This window comes from Theropithecus gelada, chromosome 2 (assembly GCF_003255815.1).
Source record: "Theropithecus gelada isolate Dixy chromosome 2, Tgel_1.0, whole genome shotgun sequence".
Taxonomy (NCBI): Eukaryota; Metazoa; Chordata; class Mammalia; order Primates; family Cercopithecidae; genus Theropithecus; species Theropithecus gelada.
Window position 1 is genome coordinate 39,319,487 of NC_037669.1, and position 25,382 is coordinate 39,344,868.

Here is a 25,382-nt window from a genome sequence, read left to right on the forward strand (position 1 = left end):
TATTTGTGTGCTATTTATTTCTTTCTCTTGCCTAATTGCTCAGGCAAAGATTTCCAATACTGTATAATCTAGAAATGGCAAGAGTGAGCATCCTCATGTTGTTCCAGATCTTAGAGGAAAGGCTTTCAATTTTCCATCATCCAGTATGTTAACTATGGGCTTCTCATATGTGGCCTTCACTGTATTGAGGTACATCCCTTCTATTCCTTATTTTAGTGAGAGTTATTATCATAAAAGGATGTTGAATTTTGTCAAATGCTTTTTCTTCATCTAATGAGATGATCATATAGATTTTGTCCTTCATTCTGTTAATGTGATGTGTTACATGTATTGATTTGCATAAGTTAACCATCCTCATATACCAGGGATAAATTCCACTTGATCATCGTGGATAATCCTTTTAATATGTTGTTGAATTCAGTTTGCTAGTATTTTGTTGAGGATTTTTGCTTCTATGTTCATCAAGGTTATTGGCCTGTAATTTTATTTTCTTGTAATTTCCTTGTCTGGCATTAGTATTAGGGTAATGCTGCCCTCACAAAAAGAGCTTGGAAGTACTCCCTCCTTTCCCAATTTTTTTTGGAAGGGTTTGAGCAAGATTGGTATTAATTCTTTAAATGTTTGGTAGAATTAAGCTGTGAACTCATCAGGTCTTGGGTTTTACTTTGATGACAGACTTTTTATTACTGATTCAATCTCCTTACTTGTTATTGGTCTGTTCAGATTTTTCTATTTCTTCATTATTTGGTCTTGGGATTACACGCATCTAAGGATTTATCCATTTATTGTAGATATTCCAATTTATTGGCATTTGTTTATAGTAGTCTTTCATGATCCTTTTTATTTCTGGGGTATCAGCTGTAATGTCCTTTCTTTCATTTGTGAATTTATTTATTTGATCTATTCTTTTTTTCTTAGCCTAGCTAAAGGTTTGTCAATTTTATCTTTTCAAAAAAGCAGCTTTTTTTTCCATTGGTCTTTTGTATTGCCTTTCTATCTCATTTATTTCTGCTATGATCATAATTATTTCCTTCCTTCTGCTAACTTTGGGCTTAATTTGTTCTTTTTCTAGTTCTTTGAGGTATAATGTTAGGTTGTTTATTTGAGAACTTCTTTTTTGATGTAGGCATTTATTGCTATAAACTTTATTCTTAGAACTGCTTTTGCTGTATCCCATAAGTTTTAATATGTTGTGTTTCCACTTTTGTCTCAAGATCCTTTAAAATTTTCCCTTGAATTTCTTCATTGACCCATTCATTGGTTGTTCAGGAGAATGTTAATATCCATGTATTTGTGAATTCTCCAAAATTCCTCTTGGTATTCTTTTCTCATTTCATACCATTGGAATGAAAAGATATTTGATATAATTTGTGATGGGAAAAGATATTTGATATAATTTCAGTCTTCTTAAATTTGCTGAGGCTTTTTTGTGCCCTAACATGTGATCTATTCTGTTGAATGCTCTGTATGCACTTGAGAGTGTGTATTCTGTTGCTATTAGATGGAATGTTCTGTATATGTCTGTTAGGTCCATTTGGTCCAGTGTTGCTCAAGTCTAATGCTTCCTTATTCTGTTTGGACACTCTGTCCATTGTTGAGATGGGGTACTGAAATCCCCTACTATTCTTGTGTTGTAATCCATCTCTCCCTTCAGATACTCTAATATTTGTGCTATATATTTAGGTACTTCAATATTGAGTGCATATAAATTTACAATTGTTATGTCTTCTTGATGAATTGACCCTTTTATCATATGATGTCCTTCTTTATGTTTTTCTTTTTTCCAGAGTTTTCGACTTAAAGTCTATGTTGTCTGATATAAGTATAGCCATCCTACTGTCTTTTGGTTTCCATTTGTGTGGAGTATTATTTTCTATCCCTTCACTTTCAGTCTATGTCTAAAAGTGAGGTGAGTCTCTTGTAGGCAGCATATAGTTAGGTCTTATTTTATCCATTCAGCCACTCTATGTCTTTTTATTGGAGAAATTAATCCATTGACATTCAATTGTTGCTAGGTAAGGACTTACTGCAGTCATTTTGTTAGTTGTTTCTGATTGTTTTGTACATACTTCATTTCCTCCTCTCTTGCTGTATTCCTTTGTGGTTTGTTTTCTATAGGAGTATGCTTTGATATTTTTGCTTTGTGCTTCTAAAGATTTTTGCTTTGTGGTTACCATTAGGCTTACATGGAACATCTTATACTTACAACCACCTATTTCAAGCTTATAACTACTTAACTTTGCATATAACTCTATACTTTTACACCATCATTACAATCCAATAGTATTCTGAATGGGCTCTGCTTTATTTATACGTTTGAGTTTTGTGCATGTTTCATGTTATTAATTACCAGTTTTTTGTTTCAGTTTAAGTAATTCCATTTAGCAATTCCTACAACTACAAGGCAGGTCTAGTGATGATGAATTCCTTTAGCTTTTGTTTGTCTGGGAAAACAAACTTTTTTTTTTTTTTTTTTTTTTTTACTTCTCCCTCATTTATGAAAGACAGCTTTGCTGGATAAAGTATTGTTGGTTGGCAGTTGTTCTCTTGTGCACTTTGAATTTATCCTAATCTCTCCTGGCCTGCAGGGTTTATGCTGAGAACTCTGCCAATGGTTGTATGGCACTCCTTTTTATGTGATACGTTTCTTGCCTCTTGATGCTCTCAAAATTTTTTGCCTTTGATTTTTGATAGTTTATTATGTGTTGTGGTGTACTCCTCTTTGGGTTGAATTTGGTTGGAAACCTCTGCAGTTTCTATACCTGGATGTTGGCATCTACCACAGATTAAGGAAGTTTTTAGCCGTTATTTCTTTAAATATGCTTTTTGGCCCCTTTAAATATGCTTTTCAGGCACCTCTTTCTTCTCCTTCTGCAGCTGCTATTATGTGAAGATTTGGTCTCTTGATGGTGTTCCATAATCTGTAGGCTTTTAGAAATTCTTTTGTTCTTCTTTTTTTTTTTTTTTTTTTTTTTGCTCCTAACTAGATAATTTCAAATATTCTGATTCTTCTTGATTGAATCAGCTGTTGAAGCTTTCTGTTGAATTTTTCAGTCTCTTGAACTTCTATCCCATTCTTATTGTTTCTATTTATCAACTTTCTTTTTAGTGTACCATTTTCAAATTTCATTAAATTTTTTATCTGTATATACATTAATAGTTCACTGAACTTCTTTATGGGTATTATTCTGAATTGTCAGTTATTTCATAAATCTCCATTTCTTTGGGGCCTATTATTGGAGCTTTGTTAGTTTCTTTTGTAGGTGTCATGATTGATTCTTCGTAATCTGTATGTTCTTGTATTGTTGTCTGTGCATTTGAGGAGACAGCCCCCTCTTCTGGCCGTTACAGGTGTTCTTGGGCAGGGATAGCCCTTCACTATTTAGTCTATCCTATGATTCTGGAAGGATCAGCTGATGATAACCCCAGGCAGGCAGAGCTTCTTGTGAGTTCTCTAGCTGACTGGGCCACTGCCTTTGCTGTATTGAGTGGAATTGCTGGTTGGGTATTGCAATGACTTCTGGTCAGACTGGCCACTTCTGGTACTGCCTGGCTGATAATTCTGATATTTGGGGCCTGCAATTGGGCAGGGCTGTAGACTGGGCTACAAGGTTAGGCAGAGTCACTACTCATAACATGTGTATCCAGAGGCTGTACTCCTTAGAAATGTGCAATTAAGGGTTGCTTCCATCAGGATGAAGCCATGGAGTGAAATTTTGGCCGAGTTCAGTGGCTTTTGGTCTCCGGAGTTAAGCAGGTCTAGCCACTTTGCTTCTTCCGGATGTGTGGAGGTGGAAGTCTCTGCCTGGGCAGGGTCATTGGAAGTGCTTTTTGGCTTGGTGGAGCTGCTGCTTGACTTCTAAGGTCAAGGTGGTCTAGCCCCTTCACTTCTCCAAAATAAAAGGCAGGCATCTACCTTCCTGGCAGGGTTGTTGGGAGTTGGCTCTGAAGCTAGGCAGGAAGACCAGTAGTGTAGGCACTCAGGCTAGATTGTACTTCCCACTGTCCTTTTTTTTTTTTTTTTTTTTTGAGATGGAGTCTTGCTCTGTCGCCCAGGCTGGAGTGTAGTGGCACAATCTCAGCTCACTGCAACCTCTGCCTCCCGAGTTCAAGCAATTCTCCTGTGTCAGCCTCGTGAGTAGTTGGGATTACAGGCGTGAGCCACCATGCCCAGCTAATTTTTGTATTTTTTGTAGAGACAGGGTTTCACAGGCTGGTCTTGAACTCAGCGACCTCAAGTGATCCACCCACCTCAGCCTCCCAAAGTGCTGGGATTACAGGCATGAGCCACCACACTCAGCCCCCACTGTGCAAATTTTGAAGGTCACCAGCTCAGCCTTGCAGGTGGGCTATGAGGTTGGCTGATATCTTTGATCAGGCACCTCAGCCAAGCAGGAACACAGAGGTCCACCAGTATCTGCATGCTGTTCACTACCTCTGCTTCCTTTCTTTGTTTCTACCTGATTCCAGGCAGTCTAGCCATGTGGTTTCCCCTAGTGCTTCTCATGAGATGAGACCGGACTGGGCTTCCTGGGAAGCATCTTGGAATGCTAGGGAAACTGGATCTGGTTTTCTTTTCCCCCTGTATAAACTGTTGGCCTAGGGAATTCTTCATCTGGCATTATGTCAACTTGGGGGAAGGGAGTGAGCAATATAGTCAAAGTGAGACTGTTCTTACCCTTTGAATTCAGATTTCATTAAGCTTTATGGACCATACTAGTGTCTCAGACTAGTTTCTAAGTGTTGGGGTTTTAAAAAAGATGTTCTAGTCTGTGGAGTTGCTAGCTGAACTTTCTATGAAAGCAAGTGGAGGCTGAGACTTCCTACTCTGCCGTCTTGCTCTTTTTTATTTTCTCTTACATGGACTTTTAAGAGTTGGCTAGTCTCCTACTTGTAGTCTCATCGACATTGCCCCATCTCCAAACCTTCTACATACTGCTGCCAAAGTTGTCTAAGAGAGGACAGTGGTTCTCAAACTTCAGCATTCCTAAAAATCACCTGGACAACATGTTAAAACAGATTGCTGGGCTCCATGTAGTTTCTTACTCAGCAGGTGTGGAGTAGGGCTTGAAAATGTCCATTTTTAACAAGTTTCCAGTTAAGTGATGCTGATGCTGCTGACCTAGAGATTACTTTGGGAACTACAACCCATTGGATCGTAAGTTATTCTTAGCTTAAAATCTTTCATTAGCTATCTTCTGTCTACAAAAGTCCCAAGACATCTGTCAGCTTATTTGAAGTACTTATGAAAAGTGCACTTTATTGAGCTTCACACTCAAGATTCTTAATAGATCTGATATCTATTACATATCTCATACATATTTCTATTAATGAACACCTTTGTGTGACAATTGGTTTACTTGTCTGTCTTCTATTAGTTAATGAACTCGAACATCACTATCTCCAGCACCAGTGTTTGGCATATAATTGCCCAGTACATAGAAATGAGATGCCTGGCTAGCTCAGTTAATAGATATTTTTAAAAAAATTAATTAAAAAAAAAAGGGAGAAACGGCAGAACAGGTGGCAGTGGTGGTGACTGATAGGGACAGGAAGGAAAGGAGGATCAGGAATATAAACATGGAATCAGAGTAAATAGGATATTGAGGAAAACTTCTGTCATGCTCATTCCTGTGAACTGCCGTCCTCTATTCATTTATTTACCCACCTTAGACCACCCAGACTAGTCAAGTACCTTCTTTCCTTTTCCAGTATCCAAGTCCACCCAACTGAACTTTTGCTAAACCATGCTTTCCACAAACATTTTTAACTTCCCAACAAATAATTACAAAAAAGGTCATTATTTAATGATTACACATTTTTCCACTATCACTGAGCAAATATGGTGTCCCTTCTGTTACATGAACTATAATAGGATATCCAGGTAACTAGTAATTTTTCTCTCTTCCATGAACATGGCCCCTACAAAAACAAAACAAACAAAAACAAAAAAACAGCTGGAATGTGTAGAACACGTTGAACTAAACGGTCTTATGCCCCTTATGCTGCCATATCTGGAGGTGAGGGTAGGAGGAACTTTGCAATTCCATTAGCCAAAATTTATTTTTATTTATTTCTTATATCCATTTATTTATTTAGCCAAACCAGTATCTGGTTCTGTGCTATTCCCTTAGGACAGGACCAAGACAGATCAAGCCAGAAGGGGCATCATATCAGTTTATAAGACTGGTCTGTTATCTCTAATCAGGGTTATCTGGGTTACTTTTCCAAGCTACAGCCAACTTGGGGCAATTTTGATGAGATATCTCTGTGCCCATGCCACCCATTTTGCTCTAAACTACTGAGTAATCTCATCAAAATGTTTGTTGCTAAGAGAAGCATACTTTAAGATCCTATGGAAAGCATAGAGAGATGGCAGATTCCCTATTCTTCTCACCCCTACCTCAAGAACCACTATATTTAGGCTGAACTACTTTAAAAAGCAACTAACTAATATACTTATTTTCGTGCTATTCTTCCAATATACCAACAGTGCCCTTGCTGCTACTGTAACATGGCATTCTCCCCAAAGCTATTTATATGATTCAGTCTTGCTTTGCTTTGCTCAAAAATCATCTCCTCAAAGATGCCTTCTAGCAGTGCCATTCCTACCACTATTTCCTTGCCCTGCTTTCCCTTTGCTGCACTTATCACTACTACCAGGGAATGTTACATTATACATAAATTTATTTGCTGTATTTTCTGCACCACCTAACTCCCCCATCCCCATGCATATTTTAAGCTCTGTGCAGGTAGGACCTTTGCATTTCTTATTCACTGCTATATCCCCAGGGCCTAGTATAGTGTCTAGTGGTTAATATATCTTTGTTGAATGGTTGAACAGACTCAGACTGAATGCCAAATAATGTTAACTTAAAAAAAAGTATACGCATCAAAATATTTAAGGAAACAATTATTAATTTAAACATAAACTGATACTGGGTACCTTGGTTTTATACACACTCCTCACAATGCTTCCTTTGGTGAAACCTTTCAGAACTCTTCTGCAAGAATTATTTTCAGAGCCAGCTTGTGAACTACATGATTGGTCTTTTTACTTCATAAGTCTTATTTTGTCTCACCAGAAGTTTCAGAGTGTAACAAACCAAACTCAGCACAGAAAACATAAGACAATATATTTTAGATTCTCTAAGACAAGGTCTCATAAATTTAGATGACAAGTGACAATATCAATGGACTAAGTATATCACCTCCCATAACCTAAAGGGCTAATACTCATAAAAGTTCTGGAGTATGAAATTTAAAACACAAATTTTGGATATAAATTATCTGAATACAAAGCTGTAGGTAATTCTTATCTTTCACTTCTCCTCGTAACTCCAAACATAATGCCACTGTAGGTGGGTTGCTGCTAGACTACATCCAAGATTGTTCAGCTGAGGACTTGCCCATTCTCCCAGTTACCTGGAATTTTCAACCTTCCGATACTCTAGCCAACAAGGCATTTGCACTCAGCTTCTTCTACTGATCTAGCCACACATCATCTCCTTCACGAATGCGGGCAGTCTAAAGACTTCCTGTCTTGCAAAGTATTGTTTCAAACAACTAAAAGGAAAATCTTTGGAAGCAGAAGTGGAAAAACAGGAAAAGTGGCAGCAAAACCCTGAGCCTCAGGATAGTAGCTTATTCAAAAGTATATTTACACGTCACAGGGTAAAATAGACCAGCTGAGTCCCTATCTTAGAAAGGAAGCCTACTGCTTCCTCCTAGTAGGCAACAAAGAGAACCCCACCTAGGACTTTAACCCACTCTTTTCCCGATGTATTCCAATACTATTAGCCAGCTGAACTAAAAGAGAATGGGTGCTGGTAGGCAACTCCACTGATCTCCCTTTCTTTAGCAATAATTACTGGCCAGCTGAGGGCTAAAGATAATGAAGATTGAAAGGAAAGCAGACATACCAAAGGTACTGTGTCAAGTAATACATGAGATGTGTTCATAAACGAATGAGTTATTCCAGAGCCATACAAACAAATCAATCTCTTTACTGGACAGGCATACCTCTCATATGTATATTATTCAAATATACTAACACATGAAAGATCACATCACCTTGTTTACGGATACATTTAATATCCCTTACCCTTCCCGACTTTCAAAACATAATAGTATACAAAATATAAAATATCTTAAATATTTATAAAAATCACAAGAAAAAAATAGAACGTATGAAAATATTTTTATCTGAGTTCTCCCTCATTGTTGAGAGGCAGCTTAGTTTGCCTTGAGTTCATAACTGTTGAGTGGGTAGGAGTATGCCCTGCCTAATACTATTCTGTCCCGGAGAAGTTTAAATAAAACATAGTAGTTGCAGAAGAGGATGAGAGCCATGGAAAGTGTGTGGTTCCACTTCTCCGACCGCAGCAAGGAATAGAGCTGATAGAAGACGACACTGCCCTCAATAAGGATAAGCAGATTTAACAGCCTTAATGGTCGATGAAATAAGAACTGTAAGGAAGTTAAAAAAGCAAAATGTTATTTCATAGAAAAGTAATGGCTGTAGTTATTCTTGCATTTATTTTTCTAAAATAATTTAATATTTACAGGTTCCCATATATAATAACAAATAGATCTGTTTATTTACTATCAGGCTATTTCTTGCTATAAAGACTGAAACATTTTCCTTTTTGCCCAAGAAATAATGAAATAAGTTTTATTTCAATGCCCCTGAGACACGAAAAGAGATTATGCCCAAAAGAAAACTACTTATAAACATTTTTCTTAGACTGTATCTTAGGCATAGATTTTATTTAGGATAAACACGAAAGTATATTTATCTAGGACAGAGGTGGATAAAGGACCAAATAGGAAATATTTTAGGCTTTGTAAGTCAAGAGGCAAAAGTTAAGGATATTACATAGGTACTTATGTAACCACTTAAAAATGTAAAAAACATTCTTGGCTTGTAAACTAAGACATAAATACCAACACTAGAGAAGTTTGGGGAAAAGAGAGGTTACAAATCGAGTATCAATATAATAGTTTCTTAATTTTTCCTTAAACTGTTTACCCACCATGGTCACTTACTGAAATCCTCTACACCATATACCTGTGTGTTTAATTACTGATTTTTTTCTGGATATTGAGAAGTAGGGTACACAAAGACAGGATAAGGAGGAAGGAAAAATGAGTCAGAATTAGACTAAAAATAGGGCTTACTACTATATTTACTCCCACTAAATTCTCCACTCTAAAAGGCTAAATTCTGGTTTTCTAATACAAAGTTATGAATACAAACATATAGGCCACAAGTTGTAAAGGAACATTAACAGTTCAGTTTAACCAGTCTAATCCTAAATCTAGATGAAGACAAACAGTACAGTAACAGCAGTGATCAGATCTAAAAGAACTAATTTAAATGGAACTTAGATCTCAGAGCTTACACCTCAGAATGAAGCCAAATTATCCTGACAGCTTTAAGTTTCCAGGTTCAAGAGGAAGAAAATGTTTAACCTGGAGTCTGACAGCGATAGGTAATAGGCACATTTTAAATGACTGTTTTGAAACTTCAGTGTGCCTAAGAATCATTTCCAAATCCACAAATGCTGCCAATTCCTGGGATCATCCAGAGATTCTGGTTCAGGAGTCTGATATAGGGGCCCTGAATCACTTTTTAAAAATAGTGGGCCAGGTGGCCCATGGATCACTTTGAGAAGCACTGATTTAACTATCTATCCAGTCCTGCAAAATCAGTAATAAATCAACTTGCCTAATCTTCTTTCCATGGATTCCATCTGATTTTTCAGCTGTCCAAAGCTAGCAAGGAAAATACCTAATTTTCAAGCAGAAAATTCTAATGAACTATTTGGCTATCACAGGTCTCAAGGAGATAGCAAGGACCAACAGAAGTCATTAATGGCCTAGAGAATTCAGCTGGCTGAATTAAATATTCTATACAGAAATCAAATGCTCATGTACTTGTGACTTAAGTCCTTTCCTCCACTTTAAGGCATTTCCACTGGCGTCAAGGAGATGCCTGTCATTTTCTCATTCAAGGGCCTTTCACCTTCCCCATGTTCCTCCCAACCTGCCCCACTCTGCATTCCCCTACCATGGTATTTATAAGCATCATGCATGGTGCAAGTTCCCAATATTTAATTGAAGTGTCCCTCAGTAACAAACACCTGCAGAACCAGAAAGTCCATGTACCCCCCTCACAGGAACTGGGAAGGACTGAGGGAGAAAGAGATGCAAGTATTTTAAAAAGATCTTCAATTCTTGTTTAGAATATGATCCCCTTTCAAAAGCAACGCACTGCACTATGGGCATTTTTACTATAAACAGTCACCCACAGGCACCTAGTTTTCCCCACTCGCATTGGTCAGCTGGTCTTTCTTTTATAAGTATATACTTTTGTCTTGTACAGATAATTTCTGGAAGGCTGAAAGACCAAATAGATCATAACCAAAGGGATGAGTTCAATGGAACAGAAACTGGATATAGTGAGTTTCTATTGCTTTTTCCTTTTTTAACTTTTAAGTTTTCCTTTTGATGGCATTTATCTGACTTCCAAAGGGGAAGCTAAAGCCTTTTTAAAGAAACAACATATATGACAAATACCTAAAAATAAAACTACCACACTATTAATATATTAAATGTCACTTATGGATACACAGATACAGTATATCTTAACAATACCACTAAACCAAACTCTTACAAAACAAAAATGGTAAGATGAAAAAGGAGTCTTAGATAACTGCCTACTTGTTTCAAGTAATACTAGATTCAACAAATACCAATGTAACTACAGAAACCAGCTAAGCCACTAAAACTGGAATAATGGTATATGATCTTCAATCTGCCCTTCAGAAGACATTTCCAAAGTACAGGGACCACTGTTACGCTAGTGGCAATAATTACCTTGTAATAATTTCCTAGTATGTGCTACACACTATGCTACATGCTTCCACACAGGTGGCCTCCTAACACTTACCCCTAAGCTTATGTTTGAAAATAAATAAGTGGTACTTGCATAAAAGCGGGCATGGGATACATCTGAAGGCACTGCCACGTTGTAAGGCCCCATGGCTCTATATAAACATCTGCTGTGCCGCACCAGCACCCCTTGAGGCCATATTGTATTTTCTGACCAACTAAGGGAGAAAGAAATGCAATGTTAGCATATTGGCAATTACAGATAAGATAGTATCTGGCAAGGCCAGCTGTATTTTAATGGAAGGAATTAAACAATCAAGGCTTCATCTGCCTGAATTCTGAAAATACAGTAATTCCATGGTCAAACTGGAGTAGTTTTAGAAAGGATTTGTTACTTTAAATTCATTGCTATATAGTACACAGAGGTTGCAAAGAAGTACAGTTAACTCAGTGTCAAAGGACTTAAGAGGCTTAGAAGAATGAGCAGACATAAATGTGTAAGCCAGAAAATAGTGTGGCTATGAGTCACACTATGAGCCAGAAAATAGTGTGTAAGCAGGCAGACTGTCATCTCCATCCCAAGTGAGCAGTCTACTGGTGGAAATGCTAGAGGGAACAAACAAGAAGAGAAAGCTGATGGTAATAAGCGTAGTGGAGAAATTAGCACATTGTCAATCTAGCATGACATTTACTGCAGAATTACATCCCAAAAAACTATAGGAAATCAGTTTGCTTATCACACAATTCAAATACCTCACAACTGTAAGAAGGTATACAGTAGAACACAGCGACACATCTCACACACACACAGACTTTTCACTGCTTTTGTGGTTTATTTTTATAGGTTTCTCTGGGGGAAAAGAAGTTACAGAAGCAGCAGCTTCATTCTTTCCAGCACAATGGAGTTTGGGTGGGGACAGGGATCTTCAGGTTAAGCTTTTTTTTAAAAAATCTAAGTTAATTCATCTCTTCCTGATTTTGGAAAGGTTAGTTTCCTAGGGTAAGAACTGGGAGGCAGTTTAGATATGTTATTTAAAAAAAAAAAAAAAAAAAATTCTAGCACCCTGAAGCTTTCCCAGTTCAGAAAATGTTCCACCGGCCTTGCTCACACTTACCAGCATTAAAGTGATGATACACCTCATGGCCATGTGCCATCAGTAGCCTGAAGATGTACAGTACTAGTACTGTGGATTGTATTTTCAATTTTTATTGAAATCTGTCCTTTGCCCACAGTCGGGTTTCTTTTCAGCCTGGCCCAATCTCTTTCAGTTCCTGGGCTTGAAGGCCTGTGCTAATCTGTATCAGACATCAAGGCAGATAATTGAAGGGAGAACTCTCAGGGGGAGAGGGAAAGGGAAGGTCACCTCAATCTGTCCCACTTAACTAGGGAAAAATTTCTAGGAGATGAAATTTGTGAAATGTTCGAATTACAAAAGGGGGAAGATGAAGATGGTTTGGGTCTGAAAGAAAAGTATGATGAAGGACTCAGAAGTGACAGAATAAAACGGTCCTAATGTTAGCCATTTTGGATCACAGGAGCCATGTGGAGTAATGACTGATAAGGGGGAACACAACAAGAAAAATTCTTCCAAAGAACTCACAGTCAGGCACAGTTCTCACTTAAACACAGGAGAAGCAGGGAAATATTCAGTAGAGAGTTTAGAAAGAAAATAATAGTAAAAAAGTACAGGTAAGGAAAATTACTAGAATAAAACTGCATGTATTAGAAAGAAAAAAATGAGAGAAGCATATTCCAGCTAAGTGTGAGATGAGTAGCTAGCAACTACTCAGCTGTGGCAATGAAGATGAGAAGACAAATCTTAAAGTCTTCTAAAGAGGAATAAAATATATGACTCTTTGCATTTGGGCAAAGGGGTAAGATTGAAAGAAAACTCCAATTGCATTGCTTGGGAGACAAATTATACACTCTAAGAGTGACTGGGCAGCTGAAAGGTAGAACGCATTTAAGAAGCTGGGGGTGGTGGTGGAAATGAGTTAATGTCCCTTGTATTCAGTTTAGCATGATGACAAGCATCCATGTAAGACAAAAACTAAAAATTAAATGTTCAAAGACAAGAGCAAGAATGACATACAAAGCAAATAAACATGATCAGCAGCATGTAGAAAGTGTTACATGGTTTTACCCTCTAGCTTACTCACATGTGCTGGGGAGCATTGCTGTAGGACCCATGTTCCAGCTTCTGCCACTTGCCCAGGTGAGCAGCTGATTTATGTAGCAAATCACAGTATTTGGATGGCAACAGTTGCGTGGTGAGCATGACAAAAGCATTGATCCACACCATAATGAGGTGCTCGCATGACCAGCGCATGTCATAGTACTGGGTACTCTGGAAGAGATCAGAAGAGAGAGAAATGATACATGCACTGGTAAAAAGAGGCAGGGATGGGTGCGTGTACATATGCCCTGCAGACAAATGCCACACTGAATCACACATGCACTGGTGGTCCTGCTGTCCGTGCAGAAAGTTCAAGAGCAGAGTCCTCCACAATCCTTCAACCTGACTTTCTGGCTGTATGAGTTAGGGATGGGAGGGAGAGGCGATTATATTTTAAGTGTCTCCTTTCTAGAAGAACTGAGTGTTCTCTGAAGGACCATTCCGGCTGCAGAAGTACTTCTGAATGGGTAAAGAAAGGGCACTAAAATGTCCCAAAAGATTTTGGGCCCAAGTGACATCCAGACCATTTTTCTTTTCTATTGAAGTAAACTGAAGTTTAGATAAAGGTTAGATTAAATTCAAGGAAACTCCTGACAACCATGTTAAGATCAACCATAGCAGGCTGAGTTTTACTGAAACCTTGGTCCGCTTAAGCTACTACATACTGATTCTATTATAAGTACATTTTGATTCTCCCCAGAAACTAAAAATACTTAAAAAAAAAAAAAAGAGGGGACCACCACGGGTGCATCACATATATGGAAATACCTATCCGCCAACCAGGAGCGGTATTAGTGCACTCCAGATGCAGCCGAACTCCACCATCCAGGCTGCCAAAGGGGAGACAGAGAAAAGGGGGATTAAACAAGAAATACCCAGTTTATGTAATTCACACACAGATCCAGGAAGCACATAAAAGTAAGATAACTACTTACCTTCACAAAACACAGGGGGAGAAATGCAACATAGTAGGCACTGAAGAGGGAGTTGAAGAGAACCTCCTTGATTCTGTGGTTGAAATCTGCTTTCAGACATTCTACTTCATTGCGAATGAGGTCTGGAGATAGGGGACAACTGTGGGTGGGGATGGGTGTGGCATTATTAAACTGTTCTTTTAGAGACTCCAGCAACAAGGAGAGAAAGTCTTTGGATTTGGCCAAGCCTCCCACAGTCGAGGCACTTTCCTCTACTGCCTGGTGCTGAACCACATAGTTATAGTCTGTGAGAAGAAGATGAGCTCTACTATCTTGATGAAAACAGCAAAGAGGAACATAAACACCAAACCTGTAAAACAAAGTGTGAAAATGAGACCCCAGATACCACCTTAAATCACACCTTATAAGTTATGTCAATATAACTTACAACTTATGTCAATAAAATAGTCAGGACCCACAAGAGTAAACATAACTCAAGAGGGGCACTGCTGATAGTAAATTCATTATCTGGAGAGCTCTTCAATTTCTTTCCATAAAAGCTGTGTACATTCATTGTAGATTATAGAGAACCTACAGAAAACCACAATGGCAAAACACTCATCACCTAGCAATACTCATTTTTATAACTAGATGCACATATTTCCAATATAAAGTTTCTAAACTTTATATATAGTTACATATGCTTTTTTCCTTTTATGTTTGGCCTCATACAGTACAATGTGTTTTGTATCCTGCTGTTTTAACTTTGCATGTGTGCATGTGTGTGTATTGAGTATTTTCCATGTGCACTGAGTATTTTCTCAAGTCTAAATATTTTTCTATGGCAATTTTTAAAGATACAATAGTATTCTCATATAGAGATGCCATAATTTACCCATTTCTCTCTTGCTGGAAACTTAGGCTGTTTCTTATTTTCCACTACTATAAATAACAATGTGATAAGGATTTTCCTAACACGTGTTTACATTTGGTCATTTAAGTACAGCTTGTCCTTCACTTCAAATGTCCCCTTCTTAGTAGGGGACCCTCCTGCCTCCCTACTGTATCACTCATCCCACTCCCACAGGCGACCCTAGTTCTCCTTTCCTGCTTATTTTTCTCCACAGATCTTACCATGTTTATTTGATTTTTAACTCTGGGGCAGTTTTGGTGTTTTCTTTCTGAGTCATTCTAGAAGTACAAATGAATTTTTAAAAGTAAAATTACTTGGTTACAGAAGTGAATATTTTTGAGACTTTTGATAACTTCTTATAGTATTCCAACTGCTGGTTCCTTAAAATTTTTTTAAATACTTCAAGTCCTCATTAAGTAATTTCCACATTGTGACCTAGGTATTATAAATTAAATGCTCATTTCACGGACATAAATTCAGATATGAAAAATAGCAAATAAAAAGATATTTAGGGCCAGCCACAGTCCCTCATGCCTATAATCCCAGCACTTTGAGAGGCCAAGGCAAGTGGGTCACCTGAGGTCAGGAGTTCAAGACCAGCCTGGTGAACATGGTGAAACCCTGCCTCTACTAATAATACAAAAATTAGCTGGGTGTGGTGGCGCGTGCCTGTAATCCCAGCTACTCGGAGGCTGAGGCAGGAAAATCACTTGAACCTTGGAGGTGGAGACTGCAGTGAGCCAAGATCACACCACTGCACTCCAGCCTGGGCGACAAGAGCGAGACTCCTTCTCAAAAAAAAAAAAAAAAAAGAAAAAAAAAAAGATATTTAGTTATATATTTTATTACAAACTGAACAAATGACACTTATCCATAGTTTTCTACACAGGGAGAACAGATGTTACTTGTAACTAATTAAGAACATTCTTAGCATTAGCTCTGGGATCCACTGTGAATGTGCCCTTGGGAGGACATGAGGGGGTAGGGGTAGAAGTATTAATTCTAATTTTTTTTTGTTTTTGAGACGGAGTCTCATCTGTCGCCCAGGCTGAAGTGCAGTGGTTCCATCTCGGCTCACTGCAAGCTCCACCTCCCTTTTCACGCCGTTATCCTGCCTCAGCCTCCTGAGTAGCTGGGACTACAGGCGCCTGCCACCACGCCCGGCTAATTTTTAAAAATTTTTTTAGTAGAGACAGGGTTTCATCATGTTAGCCAGGATGGTCTCAATCTCCTTACCTCATGATCAGCCCACCTCAGCCTCCCAAAGTGCTGGGATTACAGGCATAAGCCACCACACCTGGCCTAATTCTAATTTTCATTTATTTATTTATTTTGAGAGAAGGTCTTACTCTGTCGCCCAGACTGGAGTATAGTAGCGAGATTATGGCTCACTGAAGCCTCAACTTCTTGGGCTCAGGCAATTCTCCTGCCTCAGCCTGCCAAGTAGCTAGGACTACAGGCGCATGCCACTACATGCAGCTAATTATTTTATTTTTGGTATAAACAGGGTCTCCCTATGTTGCTCAATCTGTTCTTGAACTCCTGCGCTCAAGTGATCCTACCGCCTGGGCCTTGCAAAGTGCTGGGATTACAGGTGTGAGCCCCCACACCCAGTCAGAGATAGAAGTATTAGACAAAAAAACTCTCATATGTGCATATTTGTGATGGCTACAGCAGGTCATCATAAGTTCAATGCTGCCAAAACACAAGCTGCATGTGTAGGTGTAGGGATGGGGATAAGAGGCAGAGTGTGTGGTAGATTGCAATGATGGTCCCAATTCTTTACCCTTCTTTGTAGTCTCATTGCCACATAACTGCATGGCCCTCATTCTATGGGTGAGGCCACCTGCCCTATCCCCATACTGGGCTCTACAATGGAGGGCTTTGTAAGGTAAATAAAATAATTAATTAAAGGATTTTTAAAGAGGGTTAGTAACATGATTAAATTTCCCATTGTGAAAATCATTCTAGCTACAATAAAAATGAAATGGAGGGGAACAAGAATGGATTATCAGAAGACCAGAAGAAGGTTGACAATGCAATAGTAAAAACTATGGAGAGCACTGGACCCAATTCAAGACACACTTAGGAACCACAACTGTTAGACTTTAGACTAATTTACCCTAATGAGAAACTATTTGAGAACCGAAGGGGGAAAAAACGAGGCAGAAAAGGGCCTCTTTCTTATTTTAACCTATGAATAAACAGGAAATTAAATATGTTGCTATTGTCATAATCTAGTATTTTAAATTTCTCACACTTTCAATTTTTAAATTGAAGTTTAGATAAAAGGTAGATTATACAACTTCTTAAAAGTAAAGAAGGCTAACACAGGCAGACCTCATTTTATTGCATTTCACTTCATTGCACGTCCCAGACACATTATTATAAACTGAAGGTTTGTGGCAACCCTGCATCAAGCATATCTGGGGGTACCATTTTCCAAAGTGCTCACTTTGTGTCTCTGTCATATTTTGAGAATTCTCCCAATATTTCAGACTTTTTCATTACTATTACATCTGTTATGCGAAATGTGATCTTTGATATTACTACTGTAATTGTTTTGGGGCACTACAAACTGCACCCATATGAGATAGCAAACTTAATGGATGAAAGTGTGTTCTCACTGCTCCATCAATGAGCCATTTCCCTCTCCCTCTCCCTCACGTCAGGCCTCCCTACTCCCTAAAACACAAGAATATTGAAATTAGGCCAACTAATAACCCTAAATGGCCTCCGAGTGTTCAAATCCTACCACCTTTAAGAATTATGCAAAATCTACTCTGTCAATGCTCTAGAAATAGAATAACATAATCTGGATGACAGCACATCTGTTTATAGCATGGTTTACTAATAAGCTCACTGTTGAACCTACTGCTTAGAAAAAAGATACCTTTAAAAATATTATGTACGGCTGGGTGTGGTGGCTCAAGCCTATAATCCCAGCACTTTGGGAGCCTGAGGCAGGACAATCACTTGAACCTGGGAGGCAGAGGTTGCAGTGAGCCGAGATCATGCCACTGCATTCCAGCCTGGGCAACAGAGCTAGACTCCATCTCAAAAAAAAAGATACTTACTTACTGCTCACTGACAATGCACCTAGTCACCAAAGGCTCTGATGGAGATTGTTTTTATGCCTGTTAACATAGCATCCATTCTGCAGCCATGGATCAAGAAGTAATTCTGATTTTGAAATCTTATTATTTAAGAAATACGTTTTGTAAGGCAAAACATATTTCTGCATTAAATAGAGATTCCTCCAATGGATCTGGGCAAAGTAAACTGAAAACCATCTGGAAAGAATTCACCATGCTAAATGCCATTGAGAACATCTGTGATTTATGAGAGGAGGTCAAAATATCAACATGAGCAAATCTGGAGGAAGTTGGTTCCTACCCTCACAGATGACTGAGAGGTTCAAGACTTCACTGGAGAAAGTAACTGCAAATGTGGTAGGAAAAGTAACTAGAATTAGAAGTGGAGCCTGGACTGGGTGCAGTGGCTCACGCCTATAATCTCAGCACTTTGGGAAGCCAAGAAGGCTGGATCACTTGAGCCTAGGAGTTCGACACCAGCCTAGGCAACATAGCAAAACCCCACCTCTACAAAAAAATAAAAATAAAAAAATTAGCCGGGCGTGATGGCACACACCTGTAGTCCCAGCTATGTGAGAGGCTGAGGTGGGAGGATCACTAGAGCTCAGGACAGATGTTGCAGTGAGCTGTGATCATACCACTGCACTCAAACTTGGGCGACAGAGTGAGACCCTGTTTAGAGAAAAAAAAAAAGTGAAGACTGAAGATGTGGCTGCACTCTCTCATGATCAAACTTAAACAGATGAGGAGCTGCTTCTTATGGATAAGAAAGTTGTTTCTTGAGATAAAATCTATTTCTGGTAAAGATGCTGTGAACACTGTTGAAATGACAACAAAGAATTTAGAATATTATATAAACTTAATAGTTGTTACAGCAGTAGCAGGGTTTGACAGAAATTACTTCAATGTTGAAAGAAGTTCCACTGTGGGTAAAGTATCATCTATCAAACACATCACATGCTACGGAGGTATGTTTCATGAAAGGAAGTGTCAACTGATGTAGCAAACTTCAGTGTTGTCTTATTTTAAGAAAGTGACAAAGCCATCCCAACCTTCAGCAACCACCACCCTGATCAGTCAGCAGCCATCAACACTGAGGCAAGACTCTCTACCAGCAAGAAGATTACAACTTATTGAAGGCTTAAATGCTCATCAGCATCTTTTAGCAATCACGTATTTTTAAATTAAGATATGTACTTTTAAAAGACATAATGCTATTGTGCACTTAATAGAATATAGATAGCGTAAAGCTGGGCATGGTGGCTCACCTCTGTAATCCCAGCACTTTGGGAGGCCAAGGCAAGAGGATCTTAAGCCAGGAGTTCAAGACCAGCCTGGGTAACAAAACGAGACCCAATCTCTACAAAAAATCTAAAAATTAGCCAGGCACGGTAGCACACGCCTACAGTCCCAGTCCCCTAGGACTGCTTGAGTCCAGGAGGGCAAGGCTGCAGTGAGCTGTGATTGCACCACTGTACTCCAGCCTGGGCAACAGAGCAAGACCTTGTCTCAAAAAATAAAATAAAATAAAATAGACTACAGTATAGTGAACACATAACTTTCATATGCACTAGGAAATCAAAAAATTGACATGACTTGCTTTATTGCTATATTCGCTTCATTGCAGCAGTCTGGAACAGAACTTACAATATCTCTGAGGTATGCCTGTATGTTTAAAACTAAAATGCATTTAAATTACATAATTATTTCATTGTTTTAAGGGGTGTGGAGAGCCTCTAAGAATAAGTAAGTTTCTTTATATACTTAAATTGAAACAGAAAAGTTCGTTAGCCATCTTGATGATGGTAATCCTCTTAAACTTGGCCAAAATGTTCTTCAATATATCTATAATTAGCCTTTCAAATCAGATATGGTTAATCTTCTCATTCAACCAGTAAGGAGAATGACTAAACATTTATTTTCAACTCAAATAGTTGAAATATTAATCTATAAACATAGAAACAATTGATGTAAAATATATTCCTCATGTGAAATCAGTCAAGAAAAATGTTTGTAATAGATAACTCATTTGTAGAAAACAAGGGTAATATTAATGAATTCAGTTGATGAGTGACTTACATAACTGTTTAAACAATGTAATCAGACCTACCATAGTATAACCAATAGACTCTTCCTGTCATCTTTATTAGCACAATCTCTGATTATGACTTGATTTTATACTTTGTAATTACCCACATAAATTCACGCTAACACTTCAGCACCATAAATAATATAAAGCAATAATTCTCAAACTTGAGCATGCATCAGAATCACCTTGAGGGCTTGTTAAAACACAACTTGCTAGATCCTACTTTCCAGTTTCTATGTCAGTAGGTTTGGTGTAGATTCTGAGAATTTCTAACAAATTTGTAAGTGATGCTGATGCTGCTGTTCTAGAAACTACATTTTGAGAACTACTGATATAGTAATAAGGACTCTGGAATGAAAAAGAAAAAACTTACTCCTCAGCCTGGGCAACATGGTGAAATCCTGTCTCTACAAAACAAAAACACAAACAAAACAAAACAAAACAAACCCTAAAAAATTAGCAGGGCATGGTGGTGTGCACATGTAGTTCCAGCTATTTGGGAGGCTGAGGTGGGAGAATCGCTTGAGCCTGAGAGGTCAAGGCTGCAGTGAGCTGAGATCACTCCACTGCACTCCAGCCTGGAAGACAGAGCAAAACCCTGTCTCAAAAAAAAAAAAGCAACCGTCTCTGGACAGTGGTGGGGTTTGATGGGAAAGTGGCATGACAGAATCTTGTTGAGTATGCATAACGCTCTGAACTCTTGATAGGGGATTAAGTCACACAGGTGTGTCCACATTTATCAAAACTCCATATACACAAGATTTGGGAATTTAATTTAATTAATTAATTAATTTATTTGAGACAGAGTCTTGCTCTTGTCGCCCAGTCTGGAGTTCAACGGCACAGTCCCTGCTCACTGCAACCTCCATCTCCTGGGTTCAGGTGATTCTTCTACCTCAGCCTCCTGAGTAGCTGGGATTACAGACACACGCCACCACGCCCTGCTAATCTTTTTTAGTAGAGACGGGGTTTCGCCATGTTGGCCAGGCTGGTCTCAAACTCCTAACCTCAGGTGATCTGCCTGCCTCGGCCTCCCAAAGTGCTGGGATTACAGGCTTGAGCCCGCGCCTGGCAGGAATTTTATTTATATGAATTTAACTTCAAAAGAAAAAAAAGCTGTAAACAAATATCGAGCTCTAGTTAATGATACATACATGCTGAAGTATTTAGGGGGAGGTAAACTGAGATCTGAAATTTAACTTTGAAATGCATCAAAAGTAAGATGAACTAATGGATACAGGGATGGAGAGATGGACAGGTAAGTATTACTATAGTAAAGCATTAATAGGCAGAATCATCTAGGTGAGGATTACACTGGTGATAGCTGTAAAATTCTTTCAACCTTGTTGAATGTTTAAAAGTTTTTGTAATAAAATGTTAGTTACAATCATAATACATATACATGTCTACAGCACTTGAATATGGCATACAGTAGACCCTCTTACCTGCAGGAAGACATTCCAACACCCCAGTGGATGCCTAAAACCATGGATAGTACCAAACCCTACATACACTGTTTTTTCCTATACTATATATACATACATACAATAAAGTTTTAACTTATAAATTAGGTACAGTAAGAGATTTAATAATAAAATAGAACAATTATAACAACATACTGTTTACAATTTCATGGATAGAAGATTCATTCTTACAGTAAATCTTAGCAACCTCAGCATGATTTTTCATCTTTCCTTATTAAGTCAAGAACTTTCCCTTTTCACTTAAAAGGAAGCACTTTACAGCTTTCCTTTGGCATCCCTAATTGTGAGCATAACTACACTTTGGAGCCATATTAAGTAAAATAAAGGTCACGTGAACACAAGTCCTGTGACACCATGCCAGTCCATCTAATAACCAAGTCCGCTACTAAGCAACTAATTGGCAGGTAGCATGCACAGCATGGACATGGTGGACAAAGAGATGATTCACATCCTGGTGGGACAAAGTGGGATGGCGAGAGATTTCACCATACTACTCAGAACAGCACACTATTTAAAACATAAATAGTGACAAATTATTTAAAACATAAATGTATGACAAATTATTTAAAACATAATTTTAAATAATTATTTAAATAAAATTATTATTTAAAATTATTTAAAACATAATTTGTCATATATTTCTGGAAATTTCTATTTAATGTTTCTGGACCTTGGTTGATCTCAGGTAACTGAAACTTCAGAAATCAAAACCATGGATAACGGAGGACTACTTATTGTTATTTTGTTACAGGAACCAGAAGATCAAAGTAGTATGACCAACTAAGAGTAAGACTGGTTTTCGAACCACTGCATTCATCTAAAATTAACTACCGTTTGTCTAACTACAGACAGCAAGAGGGGCCTTTACTTGATGAAGAGAGATAATTAAAATATTCTCCACTGGCAAGACAGCCCTACATTTCAGGTTCCCCAGGAGTAGTCCTGGTTTATGCCTGTTGTCCCAACTGTACTCCAGTTTAGAAAACAAATTGTATGTTCACCATGCTCATGGATTTCCCAATTTTCCAAATGCTTCATTTATATTTGAAGAATTTCATTTTTCACTCTTTTATAGTATCGTTTACATGACCAAAGTATTTCTTAAGATCTACTAATGAATGGTAAAACTGGAGTACTCACGGGTAGCCAAGGAAAAGGAGATTGAGGACTGAATGGCTTCGAAAGAGATTGACGAGGGTCCAACAAAGTACCCATCCACACAAAGTGAGTAGTACCAAGCGAGCTGATATCAGAACCATGTAGTGAATCATTGATGCTGCACCTGCCTTAGTAGCCTGAAAGTTTGGAAGAACCAAAAGGAACATTTTATAAATGATCTTCTTCAAAAGTAGTGTGATTCAAGTAAGAACTTAATAGGTTCAGTGGAAGCTAAAATGTGTCTTTAAAAAATGAAATAAAAGAAAAACTGCTCCATCCCACCTTATCTTCATAATAATTGAAAATTCAGACTTCTCCAGGCACAGCTGTTTCCTTCTTGCACCCGATAGTGCCATCTACAGACCTCTTTTAAGGTCTTATTATATCATCTAATTTGTTTACATTGAAGCTTCTCAAAGTATGTTCCACGAATCGTTTATTTTGTTCCATCAGAATGACCTGGGCTACTAATTGGACATGTAAACTCCTAACAACTTCCCTCTCCAGGGATAAGGAATAAAGTCAAGCAACCTATATTTTAACAACTTAACCAGTGATTTATTTATGTATTTATTTATTTATTTTTTAATTTTTTTGTGTGTGACGAAGTCTCGCTCTGTTGCCGTCGCCCAGGCTGGAGTGCGGTGGCTCAATCTTGGCTCACTGCAACCTCCGCCTCCCGGGTTTAAGCGATTCTCCTACCTCAGCCTCTTGAGTAGCTGGGATTACAGGCATGCACCACCATGTCCAGCTAATTTTTGTATTTTTAGTAGAGACAGAGTTTTACCTTGTTGACCAGGATTGGCTTGAACTCCTGACCTTATGATCCATCCACCTCCCAAAGTGCTGGGATTACAGGCGTGAGCGACTGTGCCCAGCCTGATTTTTTATGTACATAAACATGGAGAGCCACTAATTTATCTGTCTTACTTCCCACTAAACTAGAAGGGCCTCAACAGCAGTAACGATATTTTTATTTTTCTTTGAATCCTCACTTCTAATCTGCTTGGTGAATTAATGTTTAATAAATGAGTGAAGTTTCAAAAAATAATCTAATCTTCTCTGACAGATCCCTATATAAATAAGTTTCTTTTTTAACTTTTGCAAACATGGAAATAATGCATAATCACTTCCAATTCTTTTTATCACAGCTATTCAAATATGCTTCTTCAATTGCAAATCTTTAAAACCGACTAACTATAGTAAGTACTTGTCATAACTTACTCTGCAATGCTATTTTCTTTCCAAATTAACTAGGGAGAAGAGAATGAGCAAAATGTAGGGGAAAATGGAGGATCCCCATAACCTCTAAGAGAGCAGTGTTGGAAACCAGAAAGGAGAAAAAAAAATCTAGAGTCAACAGTACATGGTAGGGGATAGGAGCTTTTCAGTTTCCTCCTACATACCCGTTTCTTAGTTTACAGATCATATTATGGAGTACCTATAACATATATGCAATATACTGTACACTGAATACCATATATAGAGAGAGAGCATATATATGTAATATATACTTACTTTAAAATGCAAAAAAGCAGTTAAATAAATGCCATAATGAACGGCTTAAGCCTCAAACTATGGCTCAAGCTGTTCTCAGCCATAGCCTGGCGCACAGCTTCACATAACTCCCCTGATACATACCTTCATGCCAATTTACCTCACAAATCAAAGCTTAGTAAAGTTACTTAAGCTATTGGAGTTACTCCATTACCTCCTTTTCAAAAGTTCAGGGTTAGAAATAAAAAACACTGCTTCTGCCCAATGTCACCAGAGCACAGAGCTTGGATTTGTTGATTAATTTTGCCTTATTCCAGAGCCCAAGCTGCTAATCACTGTGCTATATGTGACAGACCCTTTACCGGGTCCTAGAGGCACAGTGGTAACCAAGACAAACAAAACCCCTGTGTTGATGAAGCTGACTAACCAAGAAAAACAAATATTAAACTTATATCTAATCATTTTTATAATTGTAATGAGTGCTATAGGAAGAGTAGGCTGCTATGGAAAGTAAACAACAGGAGATCCTATTCTAGAGACAGCTTGTGTTAGTAAATGATATTTAAGCTGAGACCTAAAGGATAAGCAAGAGTTCGCTAGGTGAAGGGCAGAAAAATATTCGTAACATTATGTTAATTTTAAAGTACAGGATATGAAACTGTATACAAATAATTCTCAAATATATTAAAATAAATGTAAATATAAAATCTTCATATGCATACGAAGATCAGGAGAAAATACAGCAAAATGCAGTCTTTGGCCAGGTGAGGTGGCTCACACCTGTAAACCCAGCACTTTGGGAGGCAGAGGCAGGTGGATCACCTGAGGTCAGGAATTTGAGACCAGCTGGGCCAACATGGTGAAACCCGGTCTCTATTAAAAATACAAAAATTATCTGGGCATGGTGGTGGGCGCCTGTAATCTCAGCTACTTGGGAGGCTGAGGCAGGAGAATCACTTGAACCCAGGAAGCAGAGGTTGCAGTGAGTCAAGATCATGCCATTTACAGCCTGGGCAACAAGAGCAAAACTCTGTCTGCCCTCCATCCCGCAAAAAAAGTGGTCTTCAATAATGAGACTGTGAGCAATTTTTAACTGTCCCTGCTTTATATTTTAGTGTTTTCCAAATTTTTTTTCAATAAAATATACTACTTTCCTATT

At 38.3% G+C, this 25,382-nt stretch overlaps 1 protein-coding gene across 1 annotated transcript in view; it reads right to left on the reverse strand.

Annotated features, from left to right (window-relative positions):
* Positions 1-5,785: 5,785 nt before the first annotated feature.
* TMEM39A (transmembrane protein 39A) overlaps positions 5,786-25,382 on the reverse strand; it is a 37,144-nt gene continuing 17,547 nt past the window's right edge. Inside the window, exons 5-9 of the mRNA XM_025375520.1 lie at positions 22,709-22,863; positions 14,009-14,357; positions 13,057-13,244; positions 10,994-11,114; positions 5,786-8,469 (exon numbers count right to left, since the gene is read on the reverse strand). Of these exons, the coding sequence (XP_025231305.1) occupies positions 8,236-8,469; positions 10,994-11,114; positions 13,057-13,244; positions 14,009-14,357; positions 22,709-22,863 (1,047 nt within the window). The 3' untranslated portion in view covers positions 5,786-8,235. The remainder of the gene's footprint in view (positions 8,470-10,993; positions 11,115-13,056; positions 13,245-14,008; positions 14,358-22,708; positions 22,864-25,382) is intronic.